This window comes from Mus pahari, chromosome 2 (assembly GCF_900095145.1).
Source record: "Mus pahari chromosome 2, PAHARI_EIJ_v1.1, whole genome shotgun sequence".
In the NCBI taxonomy this organism is placed as follows: domain Eukaryota; kingdom Metazoa; phylum Chordata; class Mammalia; order Rodentia; family Muridae; genus Mus; species Mus pahari.
The window spans coordinates 19,257,496-19,285,122 of NC_034591.1; the positions used below are offsets into that span (position 1 = coordinate 19,257,496).

At 48.2% G+C, this 27,627-nt stretch overlaps 1 protein-coding gene across 3 annotated transcripts; it reads left to right on the forward strand.

The window, feature by feature from the left end:
- The first annotated feature begins 838 nt into the window (after positions 1–838).
- Nub1 (negative regulator of ubiquitin like proteins 1) lies at positions 839–26,889 on the forward strand. 3 transcript variants are annotated; one of them, XM_021190085.2, is made up of 15 exons: positions 839–1,046; positions 3,992–4,122; positions 9,322–9,489; positions 11,064–11,125; positions 11,896–11,966; positions 13,529–13,711; positions 13,851–13,942; positions 15,195–15,301; positions 17,939–18,122; positions 19,312–19,419; positions 20,350–20,502; positions 23,289–23,435; positions 24,352–24,447; positions 25,254–25,455; positions 25,576–26,889. In XM_021190085.2, exons 2-15 carry the CDS (start codon positions 4,006–4,008, stop codon positions 25,752–25,754), a joined length of 1,869 nt encoding a protein of 622 aa, XP_021045744.1. In that variant the 5' UTR covers positions 839–1,046; positions 3,992–4,005; the 3' UTR covers positions 25,755–26,889. The 3 variants fall into 3 exon arrangements, with proteins under 3 accessions (XP_021045744.1, XP_021045743.1, XP_021045745.1); XM_021190084.2 differs by having other exon boundaries at positions 845–1,046; positions 4,005–4,122; XM_021190086.2 differs by having other exon boundaries at positions 983–1,046; positions 11,067–11,125.
- Positions 26,890–27,627: the final 738 nt, after the last annotated feature.

Consider the following 27,627-nt stretch of genomic DNA (forward strand, 5'->3'; position numbering starts at 1 on the left):
CCTATAAAGACCCCAAGCTTTTGGGCCTCGTGGTCGACTTCTGTCTCCTGCGTGAGATACGAGTCGATCCGGGGCCCCGCCAATAAAGTACCTCATNTGTTTGCAGCAAGGCTTGTAGTATTTCGTGTTTCTAGGGTACCCTGACTCCCGAGACCTGGGGACCCGAGGGAGTTCCTCTCTAGGGGGTCCTACAAGGGCACATGCCAGTTCATAGACACTGGCATTTTCTACAGTGCTGAACAAAGCAGATGTCTCTACAATATTCATGGTGGGAGTAGCCACTGGAAGCATGGGTAGCCCACCTAAATTCACCTGGAGCGGGGATTCTGGTGGGATTGTGGAAGGTAGTGTGAGGATCCTTTAGTTTAGGGGATCCCCCTAGGCCTAGTAGAGGGAAGATGAGAAAAGGTTCAGGAAAACAGGTCTTGCTAGGTCAAAGCTTTTAGGGAAATAAAGGCAGGTTAATTTTCTCAAAAAAAAAAAAACGGGTCTGGGAGTGGTCCGAAGACCTCATGCTCGAAGACTAGCATTGCCTCACTTTCATTCCTCACCACGCCTCTTCCGCTCGCACACTCCTTCCCACCGCTTTTGGCCCAGCCTCCCTCTTCCTCCTCGCCCCCCCCCTCCCCGTCTCACAGCGGTTCCACCAGCAAACTACCAGCCCCGCCCGCAGATCCCCTGACCCTCATCAAGGCCCTCGCCCCACCCACTTTGACCCTTCGCCCCCTCCACGTCGGCCCCGCCCCGCCCACACTCTCCTCATTTCCATCTACTCCGGCGTCCCGCCCCATATCAGCCCCGCCCACTAAACACTAGCCCCGCCCACAGCCGCGTGTTCAGGGCTTCCTTCCGTTCCTCGCTTCTGATCACCCTATAATCCCCTTGGCCCCACCCTTCCATGCAGCTCCCGCCCTCGACCCGCCTTCCGGACGGCGCGAGGGGGCGGGGCCGGGGGCGGGATCGACCTCACCCGGAATGAAAACAAACGGCGGCCTCCGCTGCATCCGGGCACTCGGCAGGTCGCGGCTGACTTGGCGGTGGCGCAGGTGAGAAGGCTGCGGCAGCGACCCGGCCTTGGGCCTGGGACTGGTAGCGCGGCCTGGGCCGCCGTCGGCTCGGTGGGCAGGAGCGGTCAGGCGGACGCGGCGGGGCGGGCTGGGGAGGAAGCGGGAGGAGGTCGCGGCGGGGAAGAGGGGAAGGGATGCGCACCATCCCGCAGCTTGAGCTGGGATGAGCTGACTCCCGGGGCCGACGGACAGACAGCGGGTCTCGGGTCGCGGTGTGAGAACGCAAGCTTTCTGGACCCACACTGTCCTCGCCTCCTTCCCTTGCTCTCGATTTTAAATAGGTGGCCCTAATCGCATGTCATTTCCCCGGGAGGGGACGTGTTGAATGTTGTAGGCAATCTCGATTGATCTACAAGTGAAAGTGATATTTTCCACATTGATGCCTAAGGTTTCACTTTCGGTTCAGAGCGCTGATCTTGATGACTTAAGTGTTTCCTGCGTTATGATGTGGAACGCCCGGTGACACACATGAAACAGTTCTCCAATTAAAATTGAAACTGGGCTGTTAAAAGATTTTCTTCCTTTTGACCTTACACATGTCAGTCTGGTGCCTATAACTGGATTTTCATACGTTTGAATACAGTGGTTTAATTTTTTTTTTTTTTTTTTGAGATAGTGTCTATGTAGCTCGGGCTGTCCTGGAATTCGCTAAAGGCGAGCGAAACTATGATCAAGCCGGTTTAATTTTGGTTAAATTGGTTTAATTTTGTTAAAACATTAAATCTTATGTTAATCTGGGCGTGGCATACATACCTTTAGCCCCAACACTTGGGAGTCAGAGACAGGCGATCTCTGTGAGTTCAAGTCCAGCCTGATCTACGTTCCAGGACAGAGCTGAGTAGTGAGACTCTGTCATGGTTAAAGAAAAGAAAAAAGAACAAAGGAAGAAGAAAATCTTCTGTGATGCTCACGTCACACCCCCTATGTAAGAAAGGGGAAGTTACATGTTGAGGACAGGAAGCACAGGATTGTGAGACAAGCTAGAGTCCATATTGTAAGCAGTTGTCCCATGCCAGTTCTGTCCTGTTCTCATTTTGTGGTTTTACAAACCTGGGGCCTGGGGTTTTCCAGCAGTCAAGTGATTTAGCCTTAACATCAATCTAGTGAGATGTGCTAATGTGCTCTCAGAAGTAGCAGTGAGAACAAAACCAAGAAATAAATCTCAAACTAAACAGCAACAGAGTGAAATGGTGCAGTGCTGTAAGCTCTTTTTGGTTTTTCAAGACAGGGTTTCTCTGGCCTCGAGCTCAGAAATCCACCTGCCTCTGCCTCCCAAGTGCTGGGATTAAAGGCGTGTGCCACCACGCCTGGCTAAATTCTTTTATGTTATTTATTTATTTGAGACAGGGTTTCTCTGTGTAGCCCTGGCTGTCCTGGAACTCACTCTGTAGACCAGTCTGGCCTCGAGCTCAGAAATCCACCTGCCTCTGCCTCCCAAGTGCTGGGATTAAAGGCGTGTGCCACCACGCCTGGCTAAATTCTTTTATGTTATTTATTTATTTGAGACAGGGTTTCTCTGTGTAGCCCTGGCTGTCCTGGAACTCACTCTGTAGACCAGGCTGACCCTGAACTCAGAAATCTACCTGCCTCTGTCTCCCAAGTGCTTGGGATTAAAGGTGTGTACCACCGCATAAATTCTTTTATGTATTGCCTGACTGATTTTGACCAGATCTGTCTGCCCTCCAAGAGCTTAGGCTAAAGGTGTGCATTGCCACACATTGCTACTTGTTGTTCAGAGTTGAACTATATGAGCATTTATTACTGATGGGTCAGACAGAGTTCAGACGTGCTTCTCTTGTGCTGAATCATAGGTTTCGAGTTAAAGTGGTCAAGTGTAAGAATTTACAAAATACAGATTGGGTTACTAAAGGGTTTGTCTTGTCTTATGTGTATGAGCATTCTGCCTGTGTGTGTGTGAGTATGTATATGTATGTAGACCAGAAGAGGACCTTGGATGCTCCTGGAACTGAAGTTAGAGATAATTGTGAACTGCCATGGGGATATTTGGAACCAAACTGACTTCTGGCAGTATAGCCAGTGCTCTAACCACTGAGCTGTCTGGCCAGCCTCTTTCCTTGTCTTTCTGAGAATAATAGGATAAGAAGTAGAGAGGTGAGGCTGGGCTGCTGCTGCGTAGAGCAGGGCCCAGCACTCATAGTGCAGAATGCCTTGATTTGCTCCCTTCTTCCACAAGAAACAGGACAGCGTGCTACTCCTTGCTCATATTAGCAGTTGGAAGTGGACATGTTATACTGGGGCTGGTTATAGACACTTTTAGTCCCAGTATTCAAGAGGGCAAAGGAAGGCAGATCTCTGTTCTAAGCCAGCCTGGTCTACAGAGGGAGTTCCAACACAGCCAGGGCTACCCAGAGAAACCCTGTCTTAAAAAACACAAAAACACGGGGCTGGGGAGATGGCTTAGTGGTTAAGAGCACCGTTTACTCTTCCAAAGGTCCTGAGTTCAAATCCCAGCCACCACATAGTGGCTCACAACCATCCGTTACAAGATTTGACACCCTCGCCGGGCGTGGTGGCGCATGCCTTTAATCCCAGCACTCGGGAGGCAGAGGCAGGCGGATTTCTGAGTTCGAGGCCAGCCTGGTCTACAAAGTGAGTTCCAGGTCAGCCAGGGCTATACAGAGAAACCCTGCCTCGAAAAACCAAAAAAAAAAAAAAAAAAAAAAAAAAAGATTTGACACCCTCTTCTGGAGTGTCTGAGAACAGCTACAGTGTACTTAACATAAAATAAATAAATATTTTTTAAAAAAACACAAAAGAACAATACAAATCTATTGCCTTGCATATAATTGGATGTAATAGCTTAGGTTAAGCTAACTGAGGTGCGGAGGGGAATGTTACTTACTTAGTGGATTAAGTAATGTGTAAGCATTTTAAAATGTGATGTGGGTTTTATTGATTTACAGTTTTACTTTCAAGGATGGCGCAGAAAAAGTATCTTCAAGCAAAACTGACTCAGTTTCTAAGGGAAGACAGAATTCAACTTTGGAAACCACCATACACTGAAGAAAATAAGGAAGTTGGTTTGGCCGTAAAGGTATTTTACACAGCCTTCTTAGTAAATACTCTTCTGAAGTCACCAGAAATGACTAGGCACAGCTGTGGAAGTTTGGAGAAGCACCAGAACCATTAGTAATGAACAAATTCCTACTTAATTTTTGTCAGCAGCAGTGGCAGAGCCCAGGGGTTCATATAGGTTATGTATGCAAGCTCCCTGATACCAAGCCACTCCCCACAAGCTGGCATTTCATTTTTGTTACCTGATTCCCAAGGTATTGTATTAGTCCTCTTAACTATAACACAGTAGCTTGGTTTATGTTTCCTAAAGTTCCTCAAGCTTGAGTGGTCCTGAAGCCTTGGGACTTGGTCTGGGGTGGCACATTGTAACAAGCCTCAGGGCAAAGCTGATAACTGTGCGGCTGGGACAGGCAGTCCTGCATGTGCTGATTCCTAGTGAGAGCAGATGTGGCCGTGAGTCCGACCAGCCTTGGTTCAGTGGCTTGTGCCCCTCTCTTCTGAAATAGTTGATGTGAAGTGTGGAAGCAGCAGAGGCCTCAGCCCTGGGACTCACCTAAGCAGGTGAGAATCCAACTCTTGCCTCAGGCACATCCCCCAGCCACGTGGCTCAGGGCGGGCCCCAGTGGTGAAGAAAGGCTCATTTCCTGAACCAGGCAGCTGAAAGGGATGATGTGTCCAGTGGGTCCTGCCTTGAAGGCCTTACTCTCAAGGACCTTCCACCACACAAAGGTTCCAGCACTCTACACTTTAGCCTTTAACACAGCCTTCGGAAGACAATCAAACCTGGACACAGATGTGCTGGGGTTTGGTGTTGTTTGTTTGTTTTTGTTTTTTGTTTTGTTTTGCTTTTGCTTTTGGAGACAGTTTCTCTGTGTAGCCCCGGCTGTCCTGGAACTCACTCTGTAGACCAGGCTGGCCTCGAACTCAGAAATCTGCCTGCCTCTGCCTCCCAAGTGCTGGGATGAAGGGCGTGTGCCACCACTGCCCAGCCGGATGTGCTATTTTTAATGTCATTTGAACTTGCTTGCTTTGGTGTCTTAGCGTGAACTAGTGAGACATTATAAATAAGACTCTAGTCGTATCTCCAGTTCCTGGCAGAGCAAACACTCTTGGCATCTTACATCCTAATGAGGCTTGGAGGCCCTAATAGTTTTAGGGGAAGAGTGGCTGCCAAAAGGAAGAAGTCTTGACTAGAAGCTGCATGCTTTCCATCCCACCCTCTAGCGGCTAAACACACCTCATTAAAGATATGTAAATGGTGAGCTAGGTTAATTAATTAACATGTACTTTGAACACCCTGGAGTGGAGAGGGAGGCATACCACCTAGGACACTCCACCCAGGACCTTGCAGACCACACCCTGTCCCTCTGATCTCTATTCACTTGTAGCCTTTGTGGGAAGTTAGAATTCCAGACCTTATTCTGACTTCTGAGGCAGTGTAGTACATTGTCAAAATGGGAACCTGTACTTTGTAGCCAGCCAGTGAGGGTAACCTGGAGACTGGTGCTTGGTACCTGGTACCTGACATGGGTATTCTGTAGGATTGCACCAAGACCTGTTGAACTGTTAGTTCCCAAGTTAATGTTAGAATTACTTGCTATCAGGAGAAAAAAATACCCTTTCTAGGTAACTAGGGTTTGGGTTGGTTGGTTGGTTATTAGGTTGGCTTGGTGTGTGTTCTGTTTTAGATTTTGAAGTAGGTCTCATGTAGCCTAGATTGGACTCAAAACTCGCTAGAACCTTGAACCCCTGATCTACGTCTCTGCCTCCTGAGTGCTTAGGCTGTAGGTGTGCTCCACCACACTCTGGAGTCATTAGAAGTTTTAGAAAGTGATGTGTTTTGTACATTTATTTACTTGTGTGTGTGTGGTGGGGAGTGCACAAGGGGAATCATGACAAGTTGCAGGAGTTGGTTCTCTCTACCATGTGGATTCTGGAAATAGAAAGCTAGTCAGCCTTCTTGGAAGGGGCCTTAACCTGTTGAGCCATCCTACGGGCCCTGAAATTGACCTGTTGAGCCATCCTACAGGCCCTGAAATTGACTGTTACGGTATTACATTTTTATTTTTATTTTTTTTTTAAGAATGATCTCGCTCCAGCCCAAAGATTTATTTATTTATTATATGTAAGTACAGGGTAGCTGACTTCAGACACACTGGAAGAGGGCATCGGATCCCATTACAGATGGTTGTGAGCCACCATGTGGTTGCTGGGATTTGAACTCAGGACCTCCGGAAGAACAGTCAATGCTCTTAACTACTGAGCCATCTCTTCAGCCCTACATTTTTAAAAATGTCATGTTTTAGTGATAAAAATGTGTTCCTGGATTAAAAATAGAACTGAGCATAGTCATACCCACCAGAAATCCTAGCACTCTGGAGAACGAGGCAAGAGGACTACCAGTTCAAGGACAGTCAACTTCTATATCTCCAGCTTTCATCACTAGGGTCGCCCTAAGAGATGTGCTTGGGTGGTGCCTGAGGCAGGAGTTTGGTTCACACCTGTCAGATGATTTACAGGGTCTGAGGTTGCTGCTGCCTCCACACTACTTCAATGTAGATTGTTGCCTATGCGAAGGTGAGGGCAGGTGAAGGATAAGGGTAGAGCCTGTGGTTGGGCAGTGGAAAAAGAAGATGGGCTGAGTTTTAGAGATGGAGACAGGATGGAACCTATAGGAGAGGAAGATGAACTGTATCCATGGCTTGGAATAGCCATAGGTTGCTATGGATATCATAGAACAATGGAATAATATAGAGCACTTCGTCTGATCTGGGTGTGCAGCTTGTGTCTATATCAATTGAGTTTTGGGTTCTGTGAGGGTGTTTTGTGGGTTGAGGATTTACTGTTATAAATTACAAGCCTCTGAAGTTTTCTTTATAATGGGCTCAGGGTTTAGAGCAGGTCGTGACAGACTAGCTGCAGGGGATGGATGACTGGGAATTTGAGCACCGTTGGGAAACTAGGTTAACCGTAGCTTGGGATAGCCATGGGGGTGTGGAGACCACCATAGCCAGCAATACCATAGATTGATTTTTTTGTTGTTGTTGTTTTGTTTTTTTTAAAGACAGGGTATAGCCCTGGCTGTCCTGGAGCTCACTCTGTAGACCAGGCTGTCCTCAAACTCAGGAATCCGCCTGCCTCTGCCTCCCGAGTGCTGGGATTAAAAGCATGCACCACCACGGCTGGCCATAGATTGATTTTTAATAATTATACACTACACTTCAGAGTACACTATTTCAGAAAAGTCAGAGGAGCACAAGCTAACAGAACCAACGCTGGTTTTGCAGCCATTTGCTCTCATGAAACAGTATGTATTGGCAGTGCTGATACTGTGTCCTGTGTTTGACAGAACTGGCATCACAGTAGACTTGTTCACACCAGCATTTCCCAGACATGCAACATGGACATTACAATGATTTCTTCTAGGTCTAGAGAGAAGGTTCAGCAGTTAAAGGGTTTGCTGAGGATCAGAGTTGAGCTCCCAGCAACCATATCCGAGTAACTCACAACCGTAACTTAAGCTCCAGGGATCTGTTGCCTTCTAGAAGGTCTCCACAGGAGCCCTCACATCCATGTGCACATACACTTACACCGACACATAGACAATGAAAACAAGCCCTCCCCCCCCTTTTTTTTTTTTTTTTGTTTAAGACAAGGTTTCTCTGTGTAGCCCTGGCTGTCCTGGAACTCACTTTGTAGACCAGGCTGGCCTCGAACTGAGAAATCTGCCTTCCTCTGCCTCCCGAGTGCTGGGATTAAAGGCGTGCGCCACCACGCCCGGCCTACCACTGCCCTTTTTAAAGTGGCTCTTGTGTACTGTATATTATGAGATCACTGGCTTAGGTTTGGTCTGTCACCAAAAGAAAAACAAGCCACAGGACCGCAGAGTTGGCTCGGTGGTTAAGAGCACTTGTTCTGGGGCTGGAGAGATGGCTCAGTGGTTAAGAGCACTAGCTATTCTTCTAGAGGTCCTGAGTTCAATTCCCAGCAACCACATGGTGGCTCACAACCATCTGTAATGGGATCTGATGTTCTCTTCTGGTGTGTCTGAAGGCCACTACAGTGTACTCATATCAATAAAATAATAAATCTTAAAAAAAAAAAAAAAAAGCACTTGTTCTTACAAAGGACCCAGGTTCAATTCTCAGTACCCACAAGTAGGCTTACCACCTCCTTGTGCATTGGGCACATGTGTGGTTCACAGATGTACACTCAAACACTCACGTATACAAAATAATAAAATAATCCTTAAAACAAAACCAGCCAGATGGTGTTGGCTCATACCTTTAATCCCAGCACTCAGGAGGCAGAGGCAGGCGGATTTCTGAGTTCAAGGCCAGGCTGGTCTACAGAGTGAGTTCCAGGATAGCCAGGGCTACACAGAGAAACCCTGTCTTGAATACCAAAAAAACAAAACAAAAACAAATTAAACACCCCCCCCCATTCCCATCCAGTTCACTATTTTAAGAAGGTTTTTTATAGTTATTTATGTATGATTACATGTATTCATGTGCCTCTGTGTATGTATATGCACCACATACATGATTGGTATCCTTGAAAGTCAGAGGAAGAACATTGGAACCCGGGAACAGGAGTTGTGGGTGGTGGTAGAGTACCATGTGGGTGTTGGGAACCAAACCCAGGTCCTCTGTAAGAATCATAGATGCTTTTAGCCACTGAGCCATCTCTCTAGCCTCCACAACTTTGAAAAATAAAAGTAAGAGAGTGTGTGTGTGTGTGTGTGTGTGTGTGTGTGTGTGTGTGTGTGTGTGTGTGTAGAATTTAATTATAGGACTTGGTTCTCTCCCACTACCTTGTAGAGCCCAGAGATTGACCTTAACGTGTTAGGCTTGGGCACAAGTGCCTTTACTTGCTGAGCTGTCATCGTCATGGCCCTAGTTCACTGCTTCCTAAAGTAATTTCTTAGTCTATTAAGGTCACAGACTTCTCAGCCCTCCCTTCCATCTCTCTGGAATAGTCCCAGTTACTCACTCTGACCAGCAAACCTATTTATAAGTGTTTTAATTTCTCCCTGAATCCTCACTGAGAGCCCGGATTGAGTTTCAGTACAGTGGGGGCATCTGCTTGTAAGAATTAAAGTTGCTTTGGGAACTAGCTATCTATATATTTATATTTATACACATGCGTGCATGCGTGCGTGCAGTTTTCTTGTGTGTGCACTGGACCTCCCTGACCTGTTTCTGGTTTCTCCTCATAGGACCTTGTTAAGAAGTACTCTGAGCGACTGGAGTGCTGTGAAAAGGAAGTGGAAAACACAATCGAGGAAATCCGACGCAAAGCAATTGAGCGTGGCACCGGGAATGAACACTACCGAACAACTGGGATCGCCACGATTGAGGTGTTCCTGCCTCCCAGGCTCTGGAAGGTAAGTAACTTTGAGACTGCCTTGCTGTGCTCAGATGAGCTGCAGTTGTGTTGTGGTTTGCTTGGTTTGCCTTTTTGAGGCAGGGTCTTTTTGTGTTGTGTGGTCCTGTCTGTCCTGGAACTCCGTATGTAGTACGGGTTGCTGCCTCTGCCCCCACAGTGCTGGGGTTAAAGACACATGCTACCATGTCTAGCAAACTGTTACGGAATTTGTAAACCTGCTTAAGGAACTCCATATGTTGAACGGTTGATGATGCAGACTTACCTTCACTCATTTAAGGTAGGCTTGTTCATGTCTGGCCTTCAAAGCATGGGCCACAGAAGTGAGGCATGATAGTGTATGTTGTCATTTCAGCCCTTGGGAGGCAGAGCCTCCCTGTAATTTGAGGTTGTCTTCAGCCTGTATGGTGAATTCAAGGTCAGCCCATGAGACCCTCTCTTTGGAAAGCAAAACAAAATCCATGTCACATGAGCCAGGAGATGACCTAGCAGATGAAGGCTCTTTTCATCAAGCCCAGTGACCAGGGTTTACTACAGAAAAGCCAAGTGGGAGAAGGGAGACTTAGCTGGAGAAATGACTCAGTCAGGGCAGACATGAAGACCCTGGAGACCACATAAAAAGCCAAGTGTGTAAGGGGTACTGCAACCCCAGCACTGGCTGGTACAGCATCACAGAGATGTGTATGGACCTCTGAAGCTCATTGGCCAGCAGAATCAATGAGAGACTATTATAAAACGAAAATGAGGAAAATATTCAGGACAAGGCACTTGTCATCAAGCGTGTGTGTGGATTTCATGCACACCCACACTAGCAAGCACAACCACCACACACCAGATGTAAGAATAAACTGACAGGTGAGCCTTCACCACACGCTAAGGTAGAGACAGCCCAACTCCTGTCAGTGAATGTGTGGATGAGCAGAGACACCCATGCCACAGAGGACAACTGGTATGACAGATACTAATTGTCTATAATAGGAGAGAGCCTCAAAAACATGCAGAAAGGGCCGATGCTGTATGTTCTTGCTTTTGTGAAGTGTCCAAAACAGACAACTCCAGAGACAAGAAATAAAGTTGCAAGGCTGGAGAAAAGAGGAATGGGGTGCTGGACATGGTGCCTTGTGAGGGGTGATGAGATGGGACGGAGGGCTCAGAAATTCCCATTGCACATTTTCTTAAGATTTTAGTTTTGCACTCAGGAGCTGCAGCAGGGGGATCTCTGAGTCTGAGGGAATGGGTGCTGGAAGAAAGCTCAGGTCCTCTATAAAAGGTGTATAGGCTCATCCACTGAGTCGTCTCTCCATCCATTTGATTATGATGGTGGCTGGCATGTGACAAATCCCACTGAGCAGCCCTACCTATCACAACCATAGGACAGTCAGGTCACCCTGTTGGCTTGTGCTGGGTTGTGTTCAACATGCTTCTCCGTTCAGACAGTGTTTTGGTCCTTAAGTAGAATCCTGTGCTTGCATCCTGATAGCACCTTACAACCTCATGCAGTTCAAAGGAGTGTCATACTCAAGCATCAGTTCAAAGGAGTGTCATACTCAAGCATTTTGTTTTCTCTTTTTGCAGCAGGATAAGAAAAGCTTGTTGGAGACCCGCTTGCATGTCACTGGTAGAGAGCTGAGGAGTAAGTGAGTATCTGAGCTGTGTGCCTGCAGGTCTGCCCCTCTTACCTGCTTCTGACTGCACTCAGCCATCCTGTAAGCTAGGCAGCTGGCCTGTCCTCCCCTTACAGCAGAGCAGAGGAAGCCCAGCGGGTGGGATGGCAGGCATGCTGGGCTCACTGCTACACCAGAGGCAACAGGGGGGCTGCTTAGATGTAGTGCAGCTTTCAGAGGGTTGCAGCTTGGTGCCACAGAGGATGTGCCCAACATGTACTGGAGTGGCTGGCTGAGGGGCAGAAGTAGGAGAAACATGGCACCAAGAGGACACATGTTTTATAATTCCATTCCTTTGGGCATTGGTCACTCGCTGTGACCTTCAGTGAAGGCCGGTCATCATCCCAAGTGTCCCTTTAGCTTAGTTGTCTCACTTCTTCAGCTTCCATCAGGGTTAAGGAGAACCAGGACGTGCCACTCATTCAATGCCCGCAGGTAGACAGTGGTATAGGATAGCCCTAGCTTCAGGGTCCCATGGATGCTGGGAAGTATGGCAAGAATGTTTTTGACTGCTCAAATGGACAGCTCTGCAGTCCTCAACTCAGAACCAAGGGTAAACGGGGCTTGTCTCACCCACTTAGAGCTTTATTGTAATGTGATGCTCACTGGTCAGTAGGTGGAGGGCCTGGGAGTTTGTGAGTAGAAACTATAAAGTGGCAAAGAGGATCTCAACCCAAGTCTCCGTGGTAGGTGACAAGTGACAAGCTTGCTCTTCCAGAGCTCACTCTGCCTTTATTTTATAGAATAGCTGAAACTTTCGGATTTCAAGAAAATTACATCAAGATCGTAATAAACAAGAAACAGCTTCAACTAGGTATGTCATAGCAAAGTGTGCATCTGATGCAGACATAGTGACTTTACTAGGTTCTCTGTTGGTTTGTTTTGCTTTTCCTCTATTGAAACTTTCCTGGCCTTGTTGCATTTATTCTCCAGAGTTGCTTCTGTTAGAAGTTTACCATAAATATTATGCAGAAAAGAGCATTCCAGTAAATAGTCACTGGCTTGCTCTGGCTAGTGGGAAAGGGAGACATTTATGGCAGTCTCATAGAATGTTCCAGAATGGAATTTGTGCTGAGGGGAGGGAGGGTCAGAGTTACTCATAGTTCTCCCTGTGAGGAGAGAGAACCCTGTGACAGACAGATGAACAAGGCCAGGTTGAAGCACTCCACTAACTAACAGCCAAGGGAAGTGAGTGGGGTCTAGTGTGAGGTGGAGACCTTTCTGACTACAGAGGGCAGACGGGAGCCATGCAAGTCTTCCAGCAGTGACTTAGAGCCAGGGAAACCTTTCTTGTGCTGAGGACAGTTGACTTTGTGAGGAAACAATTTTGTGTTAATAGCTGTGTTGCTGGGGAGGGTTGTACTCATGCCATTTCCTGAGTCAAGGTCAGAGTTACTGCTAAATACAAGATAGTCTCCCAAATGCCCACGGCACAGTGCAGGAAGGTCAGACAGCAGCGCCCACCAGCTGTTAGTTAGTAGCTGACACTGGATGACAAGGGTAGGTGCTGGAGCCAGTCTGTACTGACCTATTACCTATTACCAAGGGAAACAGTCTTAGATGCATTAGGTCTGTAGGGTGGGAAAACAGGCAGGTTCCTGTGGCCTCTGCTTTTCACCATGGCCAGAGCTGGCCCTGTTGTCCTTACCGTACTGTGGCTTCTTTTTTTTTTTTGTTTTTGTTTTTGTTTTTTTTTTCTTCGAGACAGGGTTTCTCTGTATAACTCTGGCTGTCCTGGAACTTACTCTGTAGACCAGGTTGACCTTGAACTCAGAAATCCACCTGCCTCTGCCTCCCAAGTGCTGGGATTAAAGGCGTGCGCCACCAGGCGTGCGCCACCACCGCCTGGCCGTACTGTGGCTTCTTGAGTTAGTTTTTTTTTTTTTTTTTTTCCAACTAGAGGATAGGAAAGTGTGTATTGATTACACGTTCTCATTTTCCTTTTATTCTACCTGGCAAAGTGCACTGCACTCAAATATTCATTGCTTCAGTCTGGTCTTAGGGTGAAGAGAAAGAAAACAGGAGAGAGTGAATATGGCCGCTGGTCTCCAAGTGTGAATGAATGCAGGGTTTTGAATCCTGTTTTCCAGGCTGGTGGAGTGGCTCAGTGGAAAAACAGCACTGAGTGCCAAGCCTGGTGACTTGAGTTTGCTCCTGGGATGACGCAGAAAAGAGAGCTTCATGCATGTTGTTCACAAATGCATGCACACACACACACAAACACACACACACACAGACACGCACGCACGCACGCACACAAGCACAAGCTCATTCCGCAATACATAAATTATTTAATTAAAAAAAGGACTCCATTTACCACAGGAAATGGACTGTTGCCCAGGAAGTTTGTGTGACAGGCAATTCTGCTGTTCCCAGGGAAAAGCCTTGAAGAACAAGGAGTCACTCACAATGTGAAGGCGATGGTGCTGGAGCTGAAACAGTCTGAAGAGGATGTGAGGAAAAACTTACAGCTAGAGGAAGAGGAACAGAACGAGGCCGAGCAGAAGGAGAGACGCATTCAGAGGACCAAGCGGGGACTGGAGATCCTGGCGGAGAGAGGTATGACTTTTGGCTTGTCACCTCCCTAGGTGATCCAGGCAGCACGCAGATAAGAGGTGTGCCTGCTGGGCAGTCCTCCAGTCTGCCATTTCCAGTGCCGCTTGTCCTTGATTAATGAGGCTCCTTGGCTCTGTTGCAGCTGAGATGGTGGTAGATCCGGAAACGATGCCTTACTTAGACATTGCGAACCAGACAGGCAGGTCAATCAGAATTCCCCCCTCGGAAAGAAAAGTAAGTCAGGTTTGGGAGGCTTGCCCTGGGGATCGGCGCACTGGGGGTGGTGGGGTGGGTGGGTTGTGCTTGTTTCTTGAGTTAGGAGCTTCTTAGAATGAAGTGCTCTGACTCACTTGGGATCAAGTTCATTTTAGGGTTTTTGTTTCATTTTGTAATCTATTTGACATTTAAATGACAGTTTGGGTAAGCCTCACTACTTGAACTATTCTGTTTAAAATGAAGAATTGGAGGACTGGAGGGAGAGCAGCAGGTAAAGGTTCTTTGTCTCAGTCTGCTGACCTGATTTCATCCTCAGAACCTACATGGTGGGAGCAGAGAGCTGGCTCCCTCTTACATCCACATGTACTCTGACAGGCTATACCGATATACACAGACATGCACATACACAATAATTAAAGCGTATATAGTGAGGTGGTAAGCTGGACATGGTGGTACACCTGGGAAGACTGGGGACCAATCCCTCATCTAACACACAGTCTAAGCTATTGCAGCCTTTTAAAAGTGGCTTCGGAGGGCCAGCAATATGGTTGAGCAGGTCAAGGTGCTTGCTATCAAGCATAGCAACCCAAGTTCTATCTCAAGAACCTACATGGTAGAAAAAAAATCCTGAAAGTTGTCCAGTGATGTCTACATATGTGCTATGGCACAAATGCACACGCATACCCACATACACACAAATGTTTTAAAAAGTTGTCTAGGAATGCTGGCATCGTCAAATAATTTGGAAGTGTGTGGTGATATTGCTTGTGAAAGTGGGGGACGGGAGACTGATGTAGGAGTCTGGATAAGTAAGGAGCCCCAAATTAAAAGCAAAACCAGAAACAAAACTGATGAGCTTACGTTCTTACTTGGACAGTCTTGCTGCTTAGGGCAGGCTGCCCTCTATCCTGTGGTCCTCCCTCCTCGGTGTCCCAAATGTGGTCACGGCCCACAGTACCACACCTGCAATGCTCTTAGGAAGGCCAAAAGAATTCCTGGCTGCCCATCTGTCTAGTCTTGCAAACTGAAACAGATGTGGCTCAGCAGGTGGAAAGAGAGCCTGAGGAACGCAGGGGCTGGCGCCACTCAGACTACGGCTTGAAGACTGCAGGGCTTCAGCTAGCTAAGGCTCTCATGGAGCTTAGCTAATTGGGTTTTAGATTGAGTTGTTTGTTTTTTTCATAGAGTTAAAAATGCACTTTAGTTTTATTATGCTGTACTAACTTATTTGAAAGTACTTCAATTTTTAAAAATTTACCTTCTTTCCTAGGCCCTTATGTTAGCTATGGGATACCACGAGAAGGGCAGAGCTTTCCTGAAAAGAAAAGAGTATGGAATAGCCCTGCCCTGCCTCCTGGACGCTGACAGATACTTCTGGTAGGTGCTTTTGCATTCAGCAGATACTAGTGTAAGGGGAGGCTCCCCAACACCTTCCTGCCTATAACTTCAGACTGATTTCTACCCCATAGTGGTTTCTGGGAGCCAGGACTTAAGGTACCCGTGCCAGAATGTGGTGGCTTCCTCCTTTGTATTTCTAACTAGCCCCCTTGCCTGTGCAGAACACCCACACATTTCCACCTAGTCTGTAGGCTTGGCGTCCACAGGGTGCTGCCACCAGAGCTGTTGTCACACTGCTCCCACCTTAGGAGTGGTATCAGTGCAGACAATGCCCCATGCACTACAGCTGAGCAACTTCTGATCCATTCTAACTTGGCTATGCTGGCCTGGCTACTTCACAGCCCCATCACATTACCTGCTATCTGCGTCTTGCTCTGGTACCCGCTTCATTCATGGCAACTCCCCATGCGCACCTGAATCCTCTCTTCTCTCTCTGGGGACAGAAGTTCCGCTTTTCCCTCCTGTCCAGCCATAGGCCGGTTGACCCTGTTGACCAGTGAGATAATGGAGAGCAATGTTTTACAAAATACTCAGTCAGGAGATGGATGCTTCATCATAAGGGCAGTACCAGAGTCTACACTGCAACCATATCTCCAGGTACAGAAGTAACATTCAGATAAAAACGCAGTGCACAGAAACATCCCCCAACAAACGCCCTCTTCTGCTCTCCAGAGCTACTGCATGGACACATACAAAACACACAAACACACACAAACACCAACAAATGAAAAAGTCTGGTAAGCAGTGTTAAGTCAGAGTAACTTTAGTGCTTTCATTTTAAAACTGTTTCAAAATTTGTTGAATAGCAAAGCTTTTAAAATTGTAAACCAAGTAATTATTAGAGATACACTTTTTTTTTTTTTTTTTTGGTTTTTTGAAATGGTTTCGCTGTGTAGCCCCAGGTGTTCTATGCTGGGTTTTTTGTTTTGATTTTTTGTTTTTGTTTTAACTTCCCTTCCCAGTTGGCATGCTCAGGTTTAAATTTTAGCCTATCAGCTTCAAAACTACAGTGTGCAGATGTTTGTTTGTTTCTTTCTTTCTTTCTTTTCTTTCTTTCTTCCTTTCCCCTCTCCCCTCTCCCCTCTCCCCTTTCCCCTCTCTCCCCCTCCCCTCCCCTCCCCTCTCCTCTCCTCTCTTTTTTTTGAGACAGCCCTGGCTGGTGGTTGTAGTTATTCTGAAACTCTAGGCAGACCAGGCTGGCCTCAAACTCAGAGATCTGCCTACCTCTGAGTCCTGAGATTAAAGGTGTGCACCACCATGCCCTGCCTGATTTTTGTTTGTTTGTTTGTTTGTTTTGTTTTTGAAAGTAATAGAATAAAACATACCCTTTTAATAGGAGGCCTGGGTTTTGATGTTTTTGGTTTTGTGTTCTGGCCACACACAGTTCAGTTCCGGGTCCTTTCTGTCCTTGTTGCTTGTGCAGCAGGTTGGAAAAGTATTTCATAGGCCTTGGGAGTTAATGTGGTTCAGCCTTTCCGTCTAAGAAGGCGGACCTGTCAGCAGGTTGCAGATGAGGGTCTCCCTTGATAGGAGAGCACATTTCTACCTACAGCCTTCTGCCTCTCAAGTCAGGTTTTCAGGCTGTGTTGAAGATGCTCTTTCCCTGGGCCTATCCCACCCCCAAACCTCTACCCTGTCTCTGTCTCTCTGTCTGTGTGTCTGTGTGTGTGTGTGTGTGTGTGTGTGTGTGTGTGTGTGTGTGTGTGTGTGTGTGTGTGTGTGTAGCCACATGGCATGTATGTTGTCAGATACTCAAGACTAATAGGAATGCTAGAAGAGGTAAGGACGGAAACATGCAAAAACATTGTTCTCTGTGTTCTTGACCCCATTGGACTATGTGCGGCCTTGTGGGTGATGACAAAATCTATTTCATTAGACTTGGAGGAACATGTCTAGATAGGCAAGGTTTTTAAAAAAGCTATTTAAAAAGCTATTTAACAGCATCCCATTGGAAGCAGATGGACAAAGCTTTGGAGATACCTGTGTGGACTGTGGTTGCAGATACTTTTTTGTTTTGAGGGTTAGGTCTGCATTATGCATTGAGTATTATCATAACAAAGAACACATAAATAATTCCTGGATAGTGTCTTCATTGCTTTCCTTGTGTCTGGCTCAGCCTGCTCATGGGTCTTCAGGAGTCAGCTAGGCATTTAGTCTGGTGTTTTCCCCACTGGTCCCCCAATGAGAAAGTCCCTGAACAGTGAGTATCTTGTCAGAACTGCCATCAGCTGGAGCATTTTTAGGAAGTTGCAGGTTTTAGGGTGTTTTTAAAAAGCCATGTTAGAATTTCCTGGGGAGAGTTTAGCAATGGGACACGCAGCCTCTATCGTGGAGAGCTCTGTTACTGTTGCCCTAATTAGGTCTCAGCATCAGTATCCCCAAAGAAGGACTCCTTGTCTGGGTGATTGTAATTCACAGCCAGGGCTAGAAGCCACTATGTCCTGGGCCAGATGCCACCATGTTTCTGTCAAGAACCCTAATTCCTCCTTATCCATTCAGAGGATCCCTATTGTAAATAAAGACCCCATTAATTAATCCTAGAAGCACACCCAAGAGCTAAAAGGCTTTCTGGGGACCCCTGAAGGGCTCTGCCATGACAGCTTCCTTCTCTTGTAGTGAGTGCAAAGAGCTGCTGGACACTGTGGACAACTATGCAGTCCTCCAGCTAGACATTGTGTGGTGCTACTTCCGCCTGGAACAGCTGGAATGCCTTGACGATGCAGAGAAAAAGCTGAACCTGGCCCAGAAATGCTTTAAAAACTGTTACGGAGAGAATCATCAGAGACTGGTCCACATAAAAGTACGTCACTGTGATTGGTTGTCTCAGCCCGCTTATGGGGCACATCTGCCTCACTATGTGAGCTACTGCCAGAAGTGATTGAGCTGGGCAGCAGCATACAATACCCTCTTTATTAGCCAGAGCTTTTAGCAGGTTTTGAGAGTTTTGAGAGTCTGGCTGGGTTTTTGTTGTGTTTTGTTATGTTAGTTGTTGTGTCTTTTGGGTTTTTTTGTTTGATTTTTGGTTTTGTTTGAGACAGTCTCATATAGCCCAGACTGTTCCTGTTTTTTTTTTTTTGTTTGTTTGTTTTTTGTTTTTCCTAAGGATTTATTTATTTATTATATGTAAGTATACTGTAGCTGTCTTCAGACACTCCAGAAGAGGGCGTCAGATCTTGTTATGGATGGTTGTGAGCCACCATGTGGTTGCTGGGATTTGAACTCCGGACCTTCAGAAGAGCAGTCGGGTGCTCTTAACCCATTGAGCCATCTCACCAGCCCCCCCCCCCCTTTTTTTTTTTTTTTTTTGGTTTTTCAAGATAGGGTTTCTCTGTATAGCCCTGGCTGGAACTCACTCTATAGACCAGGCTGGCCTCAAACTCAGAAATCCGCCTGTCTCTGCCTCCCAAGTGCTGGGATTAAATAAAGGCTGTTCCTGTATTCTTAATCCTCTTGCTTTAGCCTCTGGAGTGCTGGGGTTGTAGTATGCATCACCGTGCTCAGTTTAGTCTTGCTGCTTCTGTGGTGGTTTTTAAAGGCGGAGTTTACTAATTGTAGACTGCTACTCTCAATCAGTCTGACCAGGAGAAAACCAGTGACTTAGTCACGGCCTGTGGTGGCTAGAGTCAGTGTCTTAACTGATACCTTCCATGTGGAAGAGATACTGCTTAGAAGTTGTCCCAATGACAGCAGTGATGGCCTGGGCTATCTTGTCCTCTTACAGTTGTAGAGACATGGCACAGTTACAGCAGTGACCATGTGACTCTTTAATTAGAAATAAGATCGCGCTGGGTGTGGTGGCACACGCCTTTAATCCCAGCACTCGGGAGGCAGAGGCAGGAGGATTTCTGAGTTCAAGGCCAGCCTGGTCTACAGAGTGAGTTCCAGGACAGCCAGGGCTATACAGAGAAACCCTGTCTCGACCCCCNCCCCCCCNAAAAAAAAAAAATTAGAAATAAGATCACTTATTCTTTTTCTCTCATTAACTTCAGGGAAATTGTGGGAAAGAGAAGGTGTTGTTTTTAAGACTCTACTTGCTTCAGGGAATCCGAAACTATCACAGTGGAAATGGAGAGGAGGCGCGGGAATATCTCAACAAGGTAAGCAAGGCTGCTGGATCTGCCCTACCTCTGCCTGCACCTTGGCAGTGGGGTACTCTTTGAGTCATGGTCACAGTTACGTCAGAGCCCTGCGCCTCCATCCGGTCTTCCTCACATGCAGCATGAACACTTGTGTGGGAGCTCAGGCAGGGGTTGTAATGAGGACTCTTTAAAATGGCAGTGGCTTTAAGTGGGTAGTTTCTGCCCTGCCTCTAGCATGAGTAGGCCAGGGTACAGCTCTGCAGGCCTTGGCTTCCATTGTTCCTGCTGGTCCATGTGCCACAAGCAGAGAGGGCTAGAGAGTCAGAACAGGCCTGTATCTTAGAAAGAGACTGCCAGGGCTAGAGAGGTGGCTCAACCGTTAAGAGCTCTGACTGCGTTTCCAAAGGTCCCAAGTTCAATTCCCAGCAACCACATGCTGGCTCACAACCAGCTATAGTGGGATCCAATGCCCTCTTCTGATGTATTTGAAGACAGTGACCATGTATTCATATATAAACGATAAATAATCTTAAAAAAAGAGAGACTACCTGCAGTTACCTAGTAACTACCCAGCCAGCCCAGCTACAAGGGAGAGAGATAGATGCTATTTGCAGCCTGTTTTGCTGTATAGCGCAGACGACCTTTGCCTCCTGATTGCTGGGATTACAGGCCTATACCACCATTGCCAGCTAAGCTTGGAATGTATGAAAGAAAGTCCCTCACTCTGGCATGCCTACAGTATTCAGCCTGCCTATTGTGCTAAGTTATGGATACGTTAAGCAGGCAGAGATAGTGTTTGTTTCATTCCTTATGGTGGGCAGGTCAGACAAGCTCAGCATGTCTGAGTCTCATACACAGTTCACATTTGGTAGCTTCACTCTTGGGCTCTAGCCTTGCTAAGCTTTATTGTTGCTGTGAGGTGAGCATTCTGCTTTTTCCTGTTTATAGGCACGGCAGCTCTTTAAAGAGCTTTACATCGATCCATCAAAAGTTCACAACTTGTTACAGTTGGGGTTCACTGCCCAGGAAGCACGGCTGGGCCTGCGGGCCTGTGATGGAAACGTAGACCATGCAGCCACTCACATTTCCAACCGCAGAGAGGTGAGTTTTCCGTTCTCTCTGCAGCACCCAGGAAGCTCCGACCCTTTTTGGTTAAGAAACAACAACATTGTGACTTTGTTTCTGAACTGGGTAGGAAAAGACCAGGCCAGAGTCCAGAAGAGGCATGAAGAAGCTCAGGGTCAAGGGGGCTGGAGTAATGCATTGTCTTCCCTTTTTTTGAGAGGGGCTCACGTAGTCCAGGTTAGCCTCAAACTTGCCCTAAAGCCGTGGGTAACCTTGCTCTGCTGATCCTCCTTGCCGACTCCTATGAGGGTAGGTTACTGGCATTCATCGAGCCTGGTTTTCTATAGTGCTGGGGAGGAAAGAAACCTGGCTTCACCAGTGCTAGCAGGTGTCCACAGCAGAGCTGCACCCTACCAGAAGAATCATGTCAGCCTGAAGTAGAGCTGGGGTAGCTTCCTGTCATGGTGGCGGGTTATGCCTCTAGTCTCCTCTCAGGATCTTGCTCAACACCATATTGTATTTCTGGAAGGTATTTCAAAGGCAGCTGTGAGGCCACTATGATAATTTAGGATTACCTTCTTGCCTGGAAACATGTTAGATCATAAAAACAAGGTCTTAAAAAGCTGCAGTCTTTACAACAAGTACACATGCAAAAAAAAAGTTTTACAATTCTAAAGTCCAAAGAAAGGGACCTTGTCAAACCCAGTTGTACAATGAAGAACCTGAGGCCCAGAGAGTTGGTGATGTGGTTTCCCTGAAGTATGGCAGTCTGGGCCACAGTGGGGAAGAAGTCACAGTAGGAGTGCAGATGTGGGTTGGTTGTGTCTTGACCTGCCAGCAGGGCTATGCGAATGTCTCCCTTCACCACAGTCAGCCTCAGCTGTTCCAGTCGTGATCCCTGGGCCTGGAAGCAGAAGTCAGGAACAGGTCAGGAGAAGCTGGCTCTGTACCTTGTAGTTGAGTGCCCTAGGAAGTGAGCCTCCTGGACAGCGTTCCCATCTGTGCTGCCCCGCATGCCACCAGCATGCTCTCATGGAAAGCTGCTGTTGCAGTGATGTCTTCAACAATATGGTGAAATAGTTTGTAGTTCATACGTTGTTCTCCCAGCTCTGATTTAGTTCAGCTCTCCCCATGACTGATTCTGTTACAGATGAGCTTAGCCGTGGCTCACAGACTGCCATCAGTGTGGTGGGAGAGCCAAGACGGCGACTCAGTCTGATCTGAGTTCCGTCCTCTGGGCCTGTATGATGGAGAGAACTGACTCCTACAGCTTGTCTTCTGACACACACATACACATATAAAACAAATTAAAATGTGTAATAAAAACATTGTGAATGCTGGGGTACGTAAGACACAGGTCCCGCACCACAGAAATCAAGAGCACGTTTGCATGTCATACATGTGTGAATTAGGTTGTGATCTTCAGAGGAAAAGCCCTGAAGAGAGGGATTCTGGGACTAGGTGAGTTAGTTACCATGTTGCTGGGGTCCTGGTTTCTACCTATTCCCCACTTTGACCATACCCTGAATCACCATTGAGCCTCGTGCTGATGAGCCAGCCACCCCTGGACCTCTGGCTGAGGCCATGCAACACCAGCTGGGAGCTGGTGTAGCACAGAAGAGGCCCTCCCAAGGGAGCTGCCGTCTCAGTTCATTTGCTCTTTGTCACCAAACTAAATAGAATCAGACTTTGTTTTCACTCATGCTGGCAAACACTCTACCCTAAGTGACACTCTTAGCTCCTTGATATGAATCCCTGGGTAGGTAACCTGAGGTGCGGAAAATATTAAAAAGCAAGGTCCTGTGCTATATCCGGCTACTTTCAGCCCCAGTGGTCTCACCAGCCAGTCCCTTACCTCATGGAAACTCTGACTCAGTGCTCCAAGGTCTCTCCATCCAAGTCGCTAAGCCGGGCGTGGTGGCCACGCCTTTGATCCCAGCACTCGGGAGGCAGAGGCAGGCGGATTTCTAAGTTCAAGGCCAGCCTGGTCTACAGAGTGAGTTCCAGGACAGCCAGGGCTGTACAGAGAAACCCTGTCTCGAAAAACCAAAACAAAACCAAACCAAACCCTCCAAAAAAACCAACTCGCTAAGTTCCCATTGGTGGGTTGCTACCACACCAGCCCCGTGCTTCAAACCCCCACGGCCTTTGTGGTGCACATCTGGCAAACCCACGCTTTGCCGCAGTGCCTTTCTCTCTGGAACCTAGACAGGCCACCACATGAAGGAGAACATAACACAAACTTAGCTCAGAAACAACAGTAACTCAGTTGCTGGGCTCAGCGACCAAAATCCTAATCTTGTAAGCCTTATTAAATCTAAATCCTCCAGTGTCAAATCCTGATGGATCTGCCATTGAAACCAGGAGAAGCTAGCTACATCTTGTTCTCCGGCTATCTCGTCCAAAAAGCCTCTAACTCTCTCCTGCTTCCTTTCTTTCCCTGTCCAACCTGGAAGTCCCTACTTGCTCAGTGATTGGTTACTCTATTCATTTGGGGGAAGTTTCACAAGAAGTCACCTGAGTATGTGACTCCTCCTACCAGACAGTGCCTCCTGGGAAAGTGAAATTAACTTAAACACGGGCATCACCAGGGCCATTCACAACATAGCTGCCTACTGTGGAGGCCTCCAGCACCTAGGCATGTAAGAACCGACCTGTTCTTGGGAAGTGCTGTGCTGACCCTGGGCCTCTGGCCACTTGTCTTGGCAGGATAGATAGAGGTCCCTTTCTATTTGGTTGAGCCCCAGCCCAGAGATCCAGAGGCACTGCAGAGTCTTGTGCTGTCCCCACCTCTTAACTCACACAGCCTCGTTTTCCTAAAGGAGCTGGCCCAAATACGGAAGGAAGAGAAGGAGAAAAGGAGACGCCGCCTGGAAAAGGTCAACACTTTGAGAGGAATGGGTTACTCCACACAAGCTGCCAAACAAGCCCTTCACCAGGCCAGGGGCAACCTGGACGAGGCCCTGAGGGTAATGCTTCCCGCCTCTGAGCAGCTGCGCGTACCCATCAGCCTGGTTCCTATGACTGCTTCACAGCCTTCCTGTGCATGGCCCTCCTGTGTCTTTGTTCAGTTGGGGGTGGGGTGCAGTCAGATCAGCTGTCCCCCAGCAGAGCCAGAGTGATAGCCCTAGACACCCGCCCTGGGGCTTTAGTGACTGGCCTTTCCAACTTGAAGGGATTGGTTACACCTCAGCGTTAGTGTTTGAATAAAATGCTTGTTTGCAGGTCTGCTTTTACTCTCTTGGTACCTCGTAGCAGAAGGGCCTCTAGAGGAAATCCACAAAGTGACAACAGTCCAGCAGCAGCCTTTCCTGGCCGGTCTTAGTCAGGAGGCACAGGGAGTTCTGTGCTACAGCTTGGACACTGCCCTCAGGGGCCACAAACCAGTGGTAGACAGAGATGGATGCAGAGGGCCAGCAGAACAGTATGTTGGCCTGGGGTGGGGCAGATCGCTGGTGATGGGGCTGGCCAGGCAGGGACCAAAGTCACCATGTGTTTCAGGCAACAGGGCCCATTTGCATCCATCCTCTGCCTTAGGAAGCCCTACCTTTTCATTTATTTTACTTGAATGTGAGTGTACGCGCGCATGCGCATGTGTATTTATTTATTTTTTTGAGATGGTCTCATTATGTAGCCCAGGCTGTTCTAACTTCAGGCGTGGTGAGCCATGTCCTCCCACTGGGAAGGTAGAACAGGAGGATGGATCCCTGGCTCTCCCTGGCCAGCTGAGAGCCCCCTTTACCGCTTCAAGGCACTCTGTACAACCTGCTGTGCCATCCTGTACTCAGTGTCCCACAGGAGGCCGGTCTGCGCTGAGTGCCTGTGTGTGAGGTGGTGGTGTGGCTGGTGGTTAGGTGAGGAAGGACCGTCCCTGTCTGCTTGCAGGTTCTCCTCAGCAACCCCCACATGTGGTGGCTACAGGATGCAGACCCTAAAAACAAGAGCCGCCAAGCAAGTCCTTCCCAGGAAAGCATCGACCAGGTGAGCTTGGGGTGGGGCTGGCTGGGGTGCGGGGTGGTGGTGGGATGGGGTGTGCCTGCTTCTAGGCTTTAAGCAGGACCTGCCTGCCATCTCTGCAAGGGCCTCAGGCATTTGCGGCGCGGTGGATGTGGTTAGGGGCTTGAATGAGAGGTGTTTCTATAGAAGAAGGGAAAGGGGATGGACATGATAGTGCATGCACGCCTTTAATCCTACCTAGCACCTAGAGACAGGCAGGTGGGTCTTTTAGTTCAAGGCCAACCTGGTCTATAGAGCAAGTACCAGGCCAGGGCTGTATAGTGAGACTCTGACCCCTGCAGGCAGCAGGAAGCACTGCAGTAGGAGGTACCCTCTGCCTTCAGTTCTTATTTGTCCCTTTCCCGTGTTCCGCTGTTATGTCAGTCCGATTTCCCTGTCTGGGACCTAAGAGGATGTCACTGTCACTGTGTCCTGTGAAGTTCAGCTCACCATGTACCACATGTTAGCATGGCCCATGTATTGTGGCCACTGAACCTGTGCTTAGATTTTCATATACTTGCTTTCAGCCCCAAGGTGGCCAGTCCTGAAGTGAGTGTCTAGGACCTCTTAGACCAGGTCTTGAGCGGCCCTTTCTACATGGCCTGGTGTCTGTGGGAGCTGAAGAGGAACTTGTCAGAAAGAGAGGCCAGAGGCATGCTGCATTCTTTACATACAGATATCTAGGAAGCAAAGGTGCCTTGCTGTGCCAAGCTGACAGAAGCAGATGATGTCGTCCACATGGCTGTGTGGGCGGAGCTTATGGTCAGTCCTAACTCTGTGGTCTCTCCTAGCTGGTGTACATGGGCTTTGACACTGTGGTGGCTGAAGCTGCACTAAGGGTGTTTGGCGGCAATGTCCAGCTGGCAGCTCAGACCCTTGTACACCATGGAGGAAGCCTCCCACCCGACCTGCAGTTCTCAGGAGAGGACTCCTCCCCAACACCGTCCACCTCTCCGTCCACCTCTCCGTCTACCTCTTCGTCTGACTCTGCAGGTAGGTCTGAAGTCTGGGTTCTTCACTGGCTGTGGGGGGAATCACTAGGGTTCTGACAAGGTGGCTACCAAAGGCACTGTCGGCACCTCTCCTCCTGTGACCTGTGGTGTTTCACTGCAGGGACCTCTAGTGCCTCCACAGATGAAGACATGGAGACAGAGGCTGTCAACGAGATCCTGGAGGACATCCCGGAGCATGAGGAGGACTACCTGGATTCCACGCTGGAGGATGAAGAAGTCATTATTGCTGAGTACTTGTCCTACGTAGAAAGTATAAGTTCTGCCGCAAAGAACAACTGATCAGAAATAAGTGCTACGTTTCCGCTATAAATTCTGTGGTTGTAAATGGTTGAATGCTTCTTTGCGTTCCTCTTGCTTTTCAATGATTTTGCTCTAAGTAGACTTTCTCCTCAGGTACAGGACTCGGTAGTGAAGACACTTCGGCAGTCAGAGGACAGCCTAGGAAAGGGGACTCCTCAGCCTAGCTCTGCTGTCCCCAACTGCCACTCTGTTGGTTTTCCATCCAGAGCAGGGAAGCAGGTCCCCCGGAGGCAGGGTAATCCCGGAGAAGGTCTGCAGAGGGCCTGTCTCTGTCCCGTCTTCTCAGCTAGCCATCCCATGGACTTTGCCCTCTGTTCTGCTGCTGCTCAACTGCCCTCCTCCCCCACCACCTCTGCTGTGCAAGCTTCCCTCAGCCCTTGCTGCCTGCATCACGCCTTGCATCCTCATTCCAAGTGCTGTGGAGCACAGCAATGAGGTACAGGCTGCCATGGCAGACAGTGCAGACACCTTGGTCTAAAAATGTTTTGTGCTCTCAGATCAGTAAAATCTGTACTTAAAATTCAAGGTTGCAAAATCAGTTTATATGGATTCTAAATTCCTCATACAAAATGAACATCTTATTAAATGGAAAAATTGTAACTGCTAACCACAGCAAGTTATCTGTAATGAACATCTCTAGACTGAAAGCTTACTGACAGCCCAGGGGTCTATTGCCATCTGCTTTCTCGAGTCTCCCTGGGTTTCCTGTAAGGGGCTACAGAAGACCTGCTGAAGAGGGCTGGCAGCCTTTGGTTGCTTAGTCCTGGGTGTGGCCAGGCAGGTGGCCTAGCACCCAGGCATGGTAACAGCCAGATGTGGTGTGGTCCAAGTGCCACTATGTTCTCAAGAGCTTTTCGTTTCACCCGAAGCCTTGGCAGCAGACTAAGCAGGACAAGTAGGATCGTCTCTAGCTTTTTTTTTTTTTTAAATTATGCATTTGTGTGGGGGTGGGGCAAACATACCACAGCACGAGTCTCGAGGCTCAGAAGACAATGTGTGGACTGAACTCAAGTTGTCAGGCTTGGTGGCAGGCCCCGCCCCGTGATGATCTTGCTGGCCCCTTGCTTTGGAAGTGAATGATGCTGATGGAAATAAACTGGGGAACGCACTCAAATGTCTGGTCTAACGCAGTGGTGGCTTCCCAGTTCATGTGAGCATTCCATTCTGTGTTGGGGGTGAGTGGAGTGTAGCCCCCAGAGCAGCACGAAGGCTGGGGTGCGGCTCTGCAGCACAGCCCACGTTGAGCCTTTGTGGGCCGCTACATCTGCAGTAGCTGGGAAAATCGGGGTTCAACTATGACCAGGAATGGCAAGTCTCAGTGAAGGGCTGCAAAGCAGGCTACCAGAGTCTCTCCCTTCACAAGTGCAGGGTGAGGGGAGTTGCCTTGAAACTACTGGCCAACCAGGTACTGTCCTAGTCATGGTGTCCACTGTGCTTGCTGGCTTCCCAAGTGCTTAAATGGAGAACACACCAGCGGGCCCTGACTGCATGTGTCCACCTTCAGAGGTTCACAGGGTTGGGGCAAGGCCATGGGCAAACAGCGCCAGCAAGATGCTGGAGAGTGTAGTGGCCATACAGGAGAGCTAAAGTTGGAGAGTTAGCAGCCACTGGGGTGTGGTTAAAGAGGTTTGGTACAACTGTTCTGGACAGGGCAGGGGAAAGAGGCGGGAGAGTGATTGAGCTGGAGGGAAATGGTTCTGGGTGCACCAGGAGGGGGTGTTTTTAGGAGAAGAATGAAGTTAAAAGGCTACCAAGACCTTAGCCCCACAAAACAGGCAGAACACCCAGAGGCTGGGGACTAGGGCAGGCACGAAGGATGGTTATGGGGGATGAAGTCAGCCTGAAGCTGTGT